At 34.5% G+C, this 14011-nt stretch overlaps 1 protein-coding gene across 3 annotated transcripts in view; it reads right to left on the reverse strand.

Moving 5' to 3' along the window:
* ARHGAP15 (Rho GTPase activating protein 15) overlaps positions 1–14011 on the reverse strand; it is a 626777-nt gene that overhangs the window by 197109 nt on the left and 415657 nt on the right. For all 3 annotated transcript variants that reach the window (XM_036023540.1, XM_028509736.2, XM_036023541.1), the window contains exon 11: positions 5309–5386. In XM_036023540.1, the coding sequence (XP_035879433.1) occupies positions 5309–5386 (78 nt within the window). The remainder of the gene's footprint in view (positions 1–5308; positions 5387–14011) is intronic.

Genomic DNA, 14011 nt, shown 5'->3' on the forward strand with positions numbered 1-14011 from the left:
AGGGAATTCAGCTTGGTGGGATTTCTAGGACCCATTGACAAAAGTTCTTAGGACAGTTATGTAGCATCCTTCATGCTGAGTCTGTTCTTTGCAAAAGTACCCTCACACAAGAAAATCATCAGGTCACAGATCATTCTGAAGAATCAACTCAGTGTCACAGACTGATGACAGGTTAACATCTAAGGTCATGGAACAGCTTTCTTTGCGGGATGCCCTCAGAGAGTGAAGAGTTGCATCAGCAGAATGTCCCTGATGGATGTCACCAAATACACCAAACAGGACAGAGCACTGCTCACTAATATACCAACAGCCTAGGAGATTGTGAGTCCTGACACTTTCCTTGAAGGCTGCAAGGGAGTATTATGTTAAAGCAGTTTCTTGGTCCAAACACAGATACATAAAACCTTACAGAGAACAGCAGCACCAAGCTTATTTCTAACTTCAATGCTTCGTACTTTCCTCAGCCTCTCTTTTTTTGAACAGTTTTAGGTAAACTCCATGACAGTGCTTTGTCAGTTACCAGTACTAGAAAGCAGGTAAAAACAGAAAGTCACTAGCAAGTATGTGTAGCACTAACAGACTGAAATATATTTTTATGAGGAAGTAATCAACAACTAAGGAATGAAAAATGCCAGATCACGGCAGTGGTTTTCAGCATAGGCTCTGAGCCAGAGAGAACTTGGATCCAGCTCCCTCACCTGCTGTGTGACCTTAGGGCATTATTTAACATCTCTGAACCTCAGTTTCCTCCTCTTTAACATAGGAACAATAATAGTACCTGTTTTATGGAATGGTAGAAAGGATTAAACTAAATTATTTAAGAAAAGCAGTAAAATACCTGCCACACAATTATGAAAATGTTAGCTACTTTTATAATAATAATTATTATTACCACCATTACTAGTTATAATTAGGACATCCTTTTCAAAAGCAGCCTTTGAATTTAACTTGTATGTCATCAGATCTGGAAGTATAATAAGGGTATATACAATTCCTACCAAGTTAGTGAGTCAAACAGAAAATCAAAACAAATTAAATCATTCAACTAGTGTATTTAGAATTGCTGATGATTAAAGCATTCAAGAAAGTTAGTGAAATACATAAATTGCAACTGAACTGTTCTTGAAAATCCCCCAAATCAGTTTTATTTGTCTAGCCTAATGGTGGGTAGGGCTTGTTCATTTTAAACATGTATATTTAGAGCCTTCTAAAAAAGGAAACATTGTGGAATATGAACATGGAACAGATAAAAGGTGTTAAAATAAAGAGGGTATACCAAAATCATTCACGTTCCATCTTTGAATACAAAAACAGTGCATTTCATTCACATATGATTTGTGCCTTTCATAGAATTATCATCACATTGCCACTTTATTTCATTGCACACACACATACACACACACAGGAGAGGCCATGATGCACACATTCAGGCCCCTTTGACCCCAGCACTGATTCTCCTTTAAGTCAGCTCTGCTCTCAGAAACCAGGGTGCAAATGGAGGGGAAGGTATAGTGTTTGTATAATATGGGTGCACACCAAAATTTCATTGAAAGGATATCTGATTAGCAAAATTTGAGAGAAGCTGGTATATGCATTTCTTTTACCATCTATTAAAAAAACTCCACGACACAGCTTGGACAAAACCACCAGTATCAGAGGTCCTAAGGTAGCATAATTTGTGTTGCATGTGCTGCATTCTGACAATGCTATAAACCAGGAAGACAGTTTACTGACAATTCTGTGCTACCAGATACCAACCCAGGCCTCTGTCCAGCTTTACGTTGTCAACTCTTATGGAAACACTAGCAGTCACACAGCCTCAGAGGATGCCGAAGTTTGGATTGCAAAAGACGAGATGGACAGATTTCATGTTTTCATTGCAGATTTTTCTTTTGCCTTTTCAAACTGCTGAGCATAATTCTTTTTTAAAGCAGGAAATACAACTAGTGTTTGTTTCTACCATGGCTTATGTTTTGAGATTTCTTCTTTGTAGAAGAAATGTGTTGCCCAGCTGTCTAGAATTCCAATCAGGATATGGTTTCAGTATGAAATATATTGCAAGAGTAATTTTAACTGGTTATAAGGAGGAATGCAAATAAGTCCAGGCTATTTTATCCAACTTTTACCCACAGAGAGGGTGCTCTGGGTCAGTCTAATGGGCCAGTATGAGTAACTGAGGTAAAGTTTAGTTCTGTTGCCCCTCCTCATCCCCCAGAAAGGAAAGTAATTGTGAAATGCAAAGGTTCACATTAGTGAGCAAGCAGAGCTGTGGAGATTCTCAGTTACAGAGATTCTCAGAAATGAGTCACATGGCTGCCAGTCAGAAGTACTGCAGTCAACACTTAAAAGGGTGGTTCAACCTGAATTTAATGATTCTCAGTAATACTCTTTCTATGTACAACCCACCCCCACCACCAAACATACACATTATTCGGTAACTATTAATTAAAAATTCCCTCTATGGAGACCCAGGTCTACTACTGGTTAAAAGAGGAAGATTCAAGGATGATTCAGGTCTTACCTTATTAGGTATGTAGAGATTGTATAAGTGGCAGATATTTCAACTGGTATTTTATTCTTTTCATTCCAAGACTTTGAAATTTTAATGCTTGTAAAATATAATCACTGAGTACATTTCATACTATTCCTTCCAAAAGATGGCATTATATTTCTGGGTCTTGTAATAAATGGAATTTTGGAAGTTATATGTGCATGTAGTACAGGAAATTCAACTACCCAGTGAAACAGGAGCGCAGGAGGGAATTATTTATAAACTGGGCCTTGAAGAATAAGGAGACATCTATCAGGAAGGAAGCTTGTGTGTGGGGTGGGAAAGAAAACATGACAGGATATTGAAAGTAGAGGGGTGAGAGTATGCAAAACCATTAAGTAATGCAACAGCATGTAAATATGGGAGTATAGCTGGAAATGAATTGTGAAGGGAATTCAGAGGATCTGAAGCTAGCTAGAAGGTGGATATGAAGCCAGAGTAGGACACTGTGTAGACTTTGTGTAAATTCTCCTTAAGGCCGAGACACCATTGACTATTTATAAGTGAAAGGAAAACTCACATGTTTTAATCAACTACCACAGGTGAGTCTGTTATGTCACTAAGGGATGCCACATGTTATCTCATTTAATTTTCTCAAATGTTTCCAAAACATTTCCTACTCCCATGCTCCACCCCCATCTTTACAGATAAGAAACAGCACAGAAAGTTAAACAAAATGCCAAGGACATATGTCTGATTTTAAACCTATAAACGGTCCATAACACCACATTATGATGTTTTAGTCTCCTTGTTTGTCTGTAACATTATTAATCTTTCATTTTTTAATTCGTAATCTTTTTAAACAACCTTAGAAATATTTTACTGTACTTCTACCCAAAACAATGAAATAAATGTCTCAATATTTGTTGAAATTTTCTTGTACATAGAAAAAGTGTTGCAAATTCTATGTATACCTATACATATTTGTTCTAAAATAATACTATTGGAATCTGCTTTTCTAATTCATAGTCTTTTTAAAAGAAAGTTTAGGTTTACAGAAAAGCTGAATGGAAAACAAAGAGTTCCTATATATCCTTTGTACTCTTCCCCTACTTCCCCCAACCCCCTCCCAGTTTCCCTTATTAACATCTTGCATTAGTGTGGTACATTTGTTACAACCAATTAGCAAACATTGATACTTCATTATTAACTGAGGTCCGAGGTCCACAGTTTAAATTAAGTTTCACTCTGTTTTGTGCATTATACAGATTTTGATAAACATAATGTTATGTATCCACTATCACAATATCAAAACAGGACAGTCCAATGGCCATACACATCCCTTGCGCTCACATATCATCCCTCCTTCCCTCAAATCCTCTGCTGCCACTGAACTTTTACTGTGCATAATTTTGCCTTTGCCAGATTGTCATACAGTTGGGATAACTTTGCATGAAGCTTTTTCAGACTGGCTTCTTTCACTTAGCAATATGTACTTAAGGTTCTTCCAAGTCTTTTTGTGGCTAGATAGCTCATTTATTTTCATCATTGAATAATATTCCATTACATGGATGTGTCATGGTTTGTTTATCTATTCATGTATTGAAGGTCTTCTTGGTTGCTTTCAAGGTTTACCAATTATAAATAAAACTGCTGAAACATTTGTGTGCAGGTTTTTTGTGGGCACAGAATTTTTGAACTCATTTGGGTGAATACCAAGGAGTGCAATTGCTGTGTATTATGGTAAAAATATCCATGCTACATACAAACATAATAAAATATGTTTATTTTCATAAGAAACTGCCAAACTATCTTCCAAAGTGGCTGCACCATTTTGCATTTTCCCAACAGTGAATGTGAGTTCCTGTTGTGCCACATACTTGCCAGCATTGGGAGTTGTCAGTGTTTCAGATTTTAGATATTCTAATAACTGGGTAGGGGGTTCACATTGTTTTTGATTTGCAACCCTTTAATGATATATGCATTTTCTAACTTTTAGTCCTTTGACTTATCAATTATGTTATTTTTCTAACATCTGCGATATTGACTTTCAATTTTTTTTAACTTTTATTGTTCAATTACAGTTGCCTGCATTTTCCCTCCACTGCACCTCCCGACCCCAGACAAACCCTCCTCCCTCCCTTGTTTCCACCCTCTCCCTTGGTTTTGTCTATGTGTCCCTTATAATAGTTCCTGAAAACCCTTCCCACCATTATTCCCTCCCACCTCCCCTCTGGTTACTCTCAGATTGTTTTTACTTTCAGTGTCTCTGGTTATATTTTGCTTGCCTTTTGCTTTTATTGATTATGTTCCAGTTAAAGGTGAAATCATATGGTATATGTCCCTCACCACCTGGCTCGTTTCACTTAGCATAATGCTCTCCAGTTCCATCCATGCTGTTGCAAAGGGCAGGAGGCCCTTCTTTCTTTCTGCTGCATAGAATTTCATTGTGTAAATGATTTTCAAATTTTCCATCACTCACTTATGCATTTATTTATCAACATATATTAAAGGGTACACAATGTGCCAGTAATACTTTTAGAAATTAGATTATTATTGTTATCTTCATTTTTTAGTTTGTCATATTCCTCTCATTATTTATTTCACATAAACTGCTAACTGGTCCCTGTCTCTACTCTATTCACCTTCTTGTAAACTATCTTTTATTTCTCTGGTGATAATTGGTAATTTCATTAACTTTCTGTTTCTCCCTTTAAAACTTTTATTATTATATATTCACAATGCCTACAGCACAGGATATGAAATATTGGTAGATATGAAACTACTAAAAATGTCTGAATTAAATAAATCACTTACCTTGGTTGACAATAAATCTTAGTTTCTGTATTGTTGCCAGATTGCCACTAACTCGATATATTCCATCAACGTCTAGACCTGCAAATAAAAGGGCATGTGTTATATTTGCTGATATGAAAACTGAGATGGTCAAAAGAAATAATATGAGAAGAAAGACAATAGTAAATCAACACCAAATATTCTCCGTCACAGAGAAAACACATTCCTATGTCCTAAACCAAGCAAACTTCAATATTTTGATCCCAAAAGACTACTCATGAAGTTCAGTGACAGTTAATGATCAACACATCTGAGTCTAGTTGAAACGTAAAGGAACAGTAGTTAGAATGGGATTTCACAGCATATCTAAGATTCTTTCCCAAGGAAAATATGGGAATTAAATTGGGAGTGGGGTGTTGCAGGGAAGAGGAAACTTCATGTATTATTGCTCTTTCTTGGGAAGATAGACTAACCCAAGGTATTTTCAGTAACATGTATTGGCTTGATGATTTCAAATTATAGTATGAAGTTTCTATTCCAGATATGCAATCAGTATGATAGTCTGTAGTGTATTACAGTTAATGGGGTGCCCTGTTATGGGTGGAGAGAAATAAAAAGGAATCCTTTACAAAATGGTGAAATTAATTTCAGATTATTTGAAAACTGGTCATCTATAATTCAAAATAACTTATGCTGGCAATGGCTTTGGATGATCAACCACCTGCTTTCCACACATCTATTACAGCATATGGTTATTTCTAGTACTCAAGAAGATAAAGAAACAGGGAAATGAAAAGAGAAACACATTCAAGCATTATCATTGTCCCTAAAATATTGATAACATAATTTTAATGCCAGGAGTATATATTCCTTGATGTGTCCATGCCCTTAGGGAACTGGGGTGACATGACTGGCCAGTACAGAGGTCGCCATCTCAGCAGAGTCTCTAAGGTGGTACAATGCCATGGCTGAACATTGTAATTTACAATTGTAACTATTAAATAAATTGGTAGAAATTATTGTCACAGTGTAATAGCCTAAAGTCTTTGTAAAGCTCTTTACTGACATGAAATGAGCTTTTGTTTCATTGTTTACCATCTCTGTTTTTACATACTTTATTTTAGGAAATTTCTGTCATTGTGCAAAATATTTCATCAGTGAATTAGGATAGAATAACAAAACATTTAACACTGGTATTAATGGCATAATTCAAAAACAGTCACTCATTGCTTTTATTTTATTTGTTATTATTTCTTTTTAATTATTCACTACTTTTTACAAGACTATCTTCTTAGGGAAGTTTTAGTTTTATAGCAAAATCGACAGGGAGGTACAAAGATTTCTATCACATGAGCGTAGCCTCTCTCATTATCAACATTGCTCACCAGAGGAGCACATTTATTACAACTGGTAAACCTGCATTGATGCATCATAATCATTCAGAATCTATTGTTTACATCCTGACTCAATCTCAGTGCACATTCTATGGTTCTGAACAAATGCATAATGACATGTATCCATCATTATAGTGCCATACAAAGTATTTTCACTGCCTTAAAGTTCTTCCCTGCAGAGTGGTCTTCACAACGGTTGCTGCTCTTCTATGTAATAAACTGCAGAGTAACTTAGAATAGCTATTAGCAAATGCACTAATTAGTGTGAGTTTTGTATTTCTAGAATAATTTAATAATAAATTACCAAACCTGTGTCATTTCCTGAGAACTATGAATTTGTGAGGAACTGAAATAAGGTTGGATACTTAGTGTATAGTCAAAGTATAAAACTTAAACATTAATAAAAATCAAATACATTCTTTTTTCCTGATGCACAATATAGCTCCACTAATCAAAAGATACTCCAGTTTGTTTGCTTTAAGTACATTATACATTTAACAGTTTAAACGTGACAGCCATCTTAATTAACATTTTTCTAATATTTGATTTTTAGTTTTGGTATAGAACCATGTTGTTCTTTAATTTATGCACATATATACAGAACTTTATAATTCATTAACCATTTTTTTCTTGCTTTGTCATTAGATGGTATTGGGTACTTAGTTTTAAACATCACTTTAAAAAATGTGACAGATTTTAAAAATATTACAACTTATGCATTCAAGTGAATGTGTCCCTTTCAAAGTTTTCCTTGTTGGGATTATGCTTAATTTTTTGAAACATGGGCCATTAAGGAAAATATTTTGGAATTCTCTAAAATCACCTTTAGAGGCTCCATATTATCTATAGAAATATGTTCAAAACAGCAAGTTTGGGGCCTTTTGTAATAGTTTTGGATTTGAAAGTAGTCAAAGGCCACTTAGAACTACAAATGGTGAATAACGCTTTCTTGCTTGCCAATACAAACAAAGTTTGGCCAAATGAATGTGATCCTGATATTTTCCATGAATTATCAGTTGCTCTGAAGGATTTTGAGAGACAGAATATTTTAGAAAATAAAAACATCAATGGGATATGTAGGTCTACATTCTCCAAATGAGAAATCTCAATGCTTTTAAAAAAGAATCAGTCAAATTTGCCCTATTTAAAATAATGATTATAGATGAGATGTCAACTTCTATGATAATAAAAATGAGAAAATTTACTATATGTATTTTTAAAATTAATTTTTGTTTTCCTAATTAGTTGGACCCTTATCAGAGGTTATTAGTAAATGAAACTGCTTTAATTTCAACATATTTTAGTTGTAAATAAGATTCTTCTGAAACCTTACTTTAATATGCATGTCTCTTTATATGAGGTATAAAACCAAGTATATTTCTATTTTGAAACTAGGGCTCTTTTTTTCTAAGATTATTTTATATGTTATTGAAATGCACATGTTGTCCAGAGTTATATAATACTGAATTTCAATTACTAAAATTCTTCAGAAGCAAAAACCTTCCTTTTTTCTCTTATATGAATTTATAGTTACACCAAAAGAAGTGACCCACTGGTCTTTAATAAATTTTGGTAGAAGTTTTTTTTTTTTCTTTTCAAGCTCAGTAATCAAAAACATTTGAAAGAGCAGTATGGGTTAGATATATTATGTATGAGCAATTGAAAAAGTGCTATACTATTAAAACAAAGCAGCCTCATCCTAAATTAATAACCTAATTATCTTTTGGGATACAAAGATGGAGGGCTGGGAATGAAGATAGGGAGGCTATCTCAGCCTAGTGCCACCACTGTGGTTGTAGAACTAAGTCACAGTGGAGAAGCTGCTTTGTGGCTTAACATAGAAACCAGAAAGTAAAAGGAAGTAAAGCAAAACATATTGAATGCAGTTTGAATCTGACTTGACACAACTTCCAAGCCCTTCAGATGCAGAGATATCGATACCATTTATCTTGTGAAGGATAACGATCTCTGACATTAACGGCTCCTGCGTTCAATGGCTCATGCTCCCCTGCTATCATACTTTTAAAATTACATAAATAGAGTAAAAGTGACAAAGCACATATTAAAAGGGAGTGTATTACATTTTGCAAAATAATCTGGAACATATCAGTGAATTTTAGCAGTTATAAATTATATAGGGACAGTCAGGAAGTTGATTAGCTTTCCCCTGAATTATTCACAGAATGGCAAACCCCAAGGTTTGGGAATATTACCCAAATTACAGTCATTCACGTGCCATCCTCTTTTTGCTCCAAGAACTTTAAAAGTTATGCCAAACCAAACCAATGTAAATTGGTGGATTTGGACATCCTTCTCATGACCACATTATCCTCATTGGATTGGAAACTACTTATTTTGGAAATATAATTAGACCTCTTACAATTTTTAAATGTGCAATATCTTCAAGGTACCCATGTTGTACTTTGGTGGTGTTTGGAGAAAAATCAGTTTGAGAGGTATTTCTTTCAAGAAAATACCATGACTGTGAATGCTGACAGGAATTTTGTCTGTTATGCTAAAAATACCTTGGGAACACGATGAAACTATGTCATTTTTCATTTTTTAAAAATTAGACTAGCATTAATGGCAGCAATGAAAATTCTCTGAAGAAATCCACATTCACCAAAATGTGGATTTTGTTCATTAGTGGACCTTCTGAAGTTTCAAAATAGTGTTTACTGTTGACAAGAATCCCCAGGTATTGCTGTAGGGGAGTTTCAAAAGTCTTCCCACCCTTTTTCTTCTGAAGAAGCTTAGACTAGAATAGACACACAGTTAGGAGTTATTAGACCCAATGATGGTCTAAACCCAATGGAAAGAATGCAGTTGCCATGAGTAATTCCCACCATAAATTTAAGACACTTTCCAAAAAGAAATCTAAGAAACCAGCACTGTTTCCAGAGTTGACTGGTTTCTCTGCCAAAACATAGGTAGTTTTTAACAATGCAGATGAACCCATTAAAAATAGTTGCAAACTGTAGATTGGATAGCATTCTTGGTAGCACAAATGATGGATAAATTATAAAGATGTGAATTTTGAGCTTGGTTGAGAAGTGTTCCCCCAAAGCCTGCTTGTTTTTCTAGAACATAAAAGAAATGCATCAGCACCTCTTGAGTCTGAAATGTGGGCTGGGAATTTTGTACAAACAGTCCCTCTCTTGAGATTTATGGCACTTCCTAATTCCCAGGAGGCCAGAGCTACCGTAAAAACAGCCATTCTTGCAACACTTTGGTGTTCTGCTTTACCCTCTGGCAAGAACCTTCGAGTGCAGGAACACCCAGGCTGCCCTGAAGACTGCTGCACACTTCTTTCTGTCTTTCTGAAGGTCCTGCTGGGTTCAGAGCTGAATATGAGGGGAGGTTTTGTGCCCATCTGAATGGCACAAATTTCCTTCTCTAAATTAATGTTTCCAATCTTTTATTGCTAAATTAATTGTTCACACACTTTAAAGTCAATGACTGAGAGTACAGGATATAATTTGAATCTCTAAATTTCATTTCGACTCTGTCTCAATGGTTGGTATTTATGCTATATCTATTGCTGATTTCACTAATGTCTTGTGAGATGCCCATCCTTCAAGAATAATTGCCTTAGGAAATAGTTGACAGAATTCTGACTTTCCAACAAGAATAATATTATTCTATATAAAAACCTTATGACTGTGTAGTAGGTATTTTAAATAGATTTTTTTTTCACCATAAGGCAATGTACTTCCTTGGTAAAAATGAAAATGAAACCTCACAGAAGACTATACAATGAAAACTAGTACCTAGTCTAGTTTGCTGTTCAAAGGTAGTCATTGTTAACAGTTCTGCTTTAATTCTTTTTGTTGTTATTCATTTTATGTTAATGTATCACATTTATGTTTATTAATTTACATAATAATAATGATAATAACTACCAATGAATGGTATTTATTGACTCCCTATCAGAAAAGTTAGAGTCAGTGATAGTTACTTGTACACACACCTTCTTTCTCTTTGTTATTATTAGTTACATTTGTCTATTTCTATGTTCAATATATAGATTACCTTTTGCTATTAAAAATGAGGAACTTGGTACATTTCCTCTTCCTTCCTCTTCTCTTCCTCATCACTTCCAATTTTATTCTTTTTGTTATTGTCTTTTTATTCCAAGTTTAGAATATTTTACTTTATGCTTTATAAGTATCTTGTGATCTATCTATGTACTATGTTAGTCACTATTTTTTAAAGGAGTGTGATTGTATTCAACATTAAAATTTTGTTTCATAATGGAGATCTCCTAAAAGTCAAGGTCTAGTGTATCCTCTTCTGCATCCTTTCTGGGTTTCTTACGTTTTCAAATTAAGCACTTTCCAATAGAACTTTCTGTGATGATAAATATGTTCTATATATTAACTACACAAGCCAGTAGTCACTGGCCACATATGGCTGGCTGCTGAGCACTTGAAATGTGGTTAATGGAACTGAGCAACTAAATTTTTCTTTTATTTAATTTTAAATAACAACCACATGTGGCTTATGACTACCATATTGGACAATGAAGCTCCAGGTCAGAGTCAACTACTGTTCCTTTCTTGTATTCCACTGTTATACTTGAATTTATTTTCAAGTTCTTTTTTCAAAAAAAATAATTAGTAAGTTTTTCTTACTTCTTCCATCTCAATGACTGTTTTATTTTGCTTCATAATTAATCAATTTGAATATTTATTTGACTTTCATGAATTTTTAATTTTCTAATTTTGAAAAATAATGTTCCATTATCTTTTAGTGCTGTTGCTGTCCGGTCTGATATTAAATTGATTCTCAGTGGTTTATAGGTAAATTGCTTTGTTGTTCAAGATTTAAAAGAAGAAAAGATTTTCTCTTTAAACTGATGGAAGTAAAATTTCACTCAGATATCCCCATATCTAGGATCTTTCAATCAGAAAACATTTTCTTTTCCTTCCCTCCATTGTTTCTCTTCTCTATCTAAAAATTCTTCAGAATCAATGTTGTTCGAATATCAGATTACACATATGACTACAAAAATAGTTAGATTTGAACACATCTCTCTTCCCTCCTGCCCCTCAACTAACTTAAATTTTACATGGACAGGCTGAATGACAGGTTCCTGTAAAATGAATGGGTGATGAGCAGACAGTAGCTAGAGGTTCCTCAGTTACCAAAGTAAGGAGGACTTTATTCTGAATATGGAGTATGTGAACTATTTTGCTCCTAGGCAAAGCTCTCTTACCCAGTGCATGTCATAGAGGACCTGAGATAACTCCTTCTCTACCACCGTCCTTCTCAAATGCCAGTGTCCTCTCCTCTGTCTTTGTAGAACTCGTTCTCAGCCTCAAGCAGCTGCTGCAAGTGCTTCCTTGGTGCAGGATAAAAGGAGCAGGATCCGGCTCTCCCAGATGTTAGATCCAATATTTAGTAAATTACTTTTTTAATCATCTTCTTGCCAATTTCTGCTCTTTTTATGTGTTAACTCCAATTTTCGATATTCTCTAGGACATCCCCAGAAAGAACTGTGCTTAATTATGGTGTCTGGGAATGGTGTTTCTTCTGCTATAATTTCTTTACTTGTTTGATCCCATCTGCTTTCTGTCTTCCTGGAATTTCTATTTCTGGTCTGTTGATGTCACCTTTTCTGTTTTCAGCACCATTATTATATATTTTTTCCACACATCTTTTCTATTATTTCATTGGGATTTTTTTTTGAAGGAAGGAGAATGAGACATGTTTTCTTAGTCTGTCTATTTAAATGGAGGCCTGCATTGTTTTTCATAAAAATGGACTTTTTAATGCCAAAAACAAAAGTGTTATTAGATTGTGAAGACACTGCTATATGATAATTTTCTTCTTTATTGGCAACGGGGACATTAATGACCTGTTATTAAATTATGAATATTTATAATACTAATTATGTATCTCCAATTTTAATGCTGGGGAAATACACCTAAACCAGAGTTTAGAATCAGTGTACCCCTCATTTTCTCATTCCTGTACTTTTCTGTGCTTACAGAAGTTCCTATTATAATTTATGCTTTTTCCAGTGTTTCTTTCATTACTGAGATTGATATAAGTTTCTCTTCTATTTGTTTCATTAGTCCTTTGTTTATAATTTTCATCTCAATTTAATAGTTTGTCCTACAATCCTTGTATCTCTGCTATAAATTCTTGTTTCATCAGGCAACTATGGCAACACATCTTCCTTTTTCTTTCAAAAATGGTATGAAAATTTGCCCTGGCTGGTGTGGCTCAGTGGGTGGAGTGCTGGCCTATAAACCAAAGAGTCACTGGTTCAATTCCCAGCCAGGGCACATGCCTGGGTTGTAGGCCAGGTCCCCAGTAGAGGGTGCATGAGAGGCAATCACACATTGGTATTTCTTTCCCTCTCTTTCTCCCTCCCTTCCCCTCTCTAAAAATAAATAAAAATAAAATCTTAAAAAAAGATATGAAAAGTCTTATTAATTTTTTCTTCACTATCTTTGTTTGAATTGAGTAACAGTCAATGTTTGATTATTCATTCATGAATTAAATGTTTTCATCTACCATATATTTTATAGTCAATTCATAAAGAAAAGAAAAAATTTATCCTCATAAGATGAGGAAATAGCAAGTATTTTCTGCTCGTTTTTCAAAAAATATTAGACTGAAAAGAAGTCACTAAGAGAAGGGTGTTTTTTTTTTTTAATTTCTGAGAAAACAGCTTAGAATCTGTGATGCTAATAAATAAACATTAGCTTATATTGTTTGTGTAACCAGCATTATATAGGAGCAAATTCCAGATTTAAATAAATATCCTAGCATGGGAGGAGCACAAAGTAAAAAAAAAAAAATGATACATGATATTAGGACTTTAGGTAATCTTGGATCAGAAAGAGGGAGGTTCGTTTTTCTTCAAAGGACTTTTCATTGAATATTTGGGGAATTAAGATCATTATAAACCTCCTCTCTCAATTGATTTAAACTGTTATACTGGAAAATAAAATGGATTAAGTCCTAGCTAAAGCATCTATATCTATCTATCTATCTATCTATCTATCTATCTCATAGTTTTAGGTCTGTCCAGTCCTGATCTCCCAGTTAGACTTGTCTTTTTTGGTCACTTGAGGAGACAAACTTAAATTTGAGAGGGGAAAGGGACAAAATATCTCAAAGTGTTAAGTGTGTTACTGGTTATATTAGTGATTCTGCATTGTACCATTCATGCCTTCAAAAGATCTGTGACTATATTGATTGGGGGTTGTGTGGGGGGAGAAAGAGCCAGCTATCTTGCTTCTAACTATTATTAAATATTCTTGTGTAGAGTTTCACTGTTGGAAAACTATGTATTGCATTCATCTCCCAGAGGAAG

The sequence above is a fragment of the Phyllostomus discolor genome, chromosome 4 (genome assembly GCF_004126475.2).
Source record: "Phyllostomus discolor isolate MPI-MPIP mPhyDis1 chromosome 4, mPhyDis1.pri.v3, whole genome shotgun sequence".
Lineage (NCBI taxonomy): Eukaryota > Metazoa > Chordata > Mammalia > Chiroptera > Phyllostomidae > Phyllostomus > Phyllostomus discolor.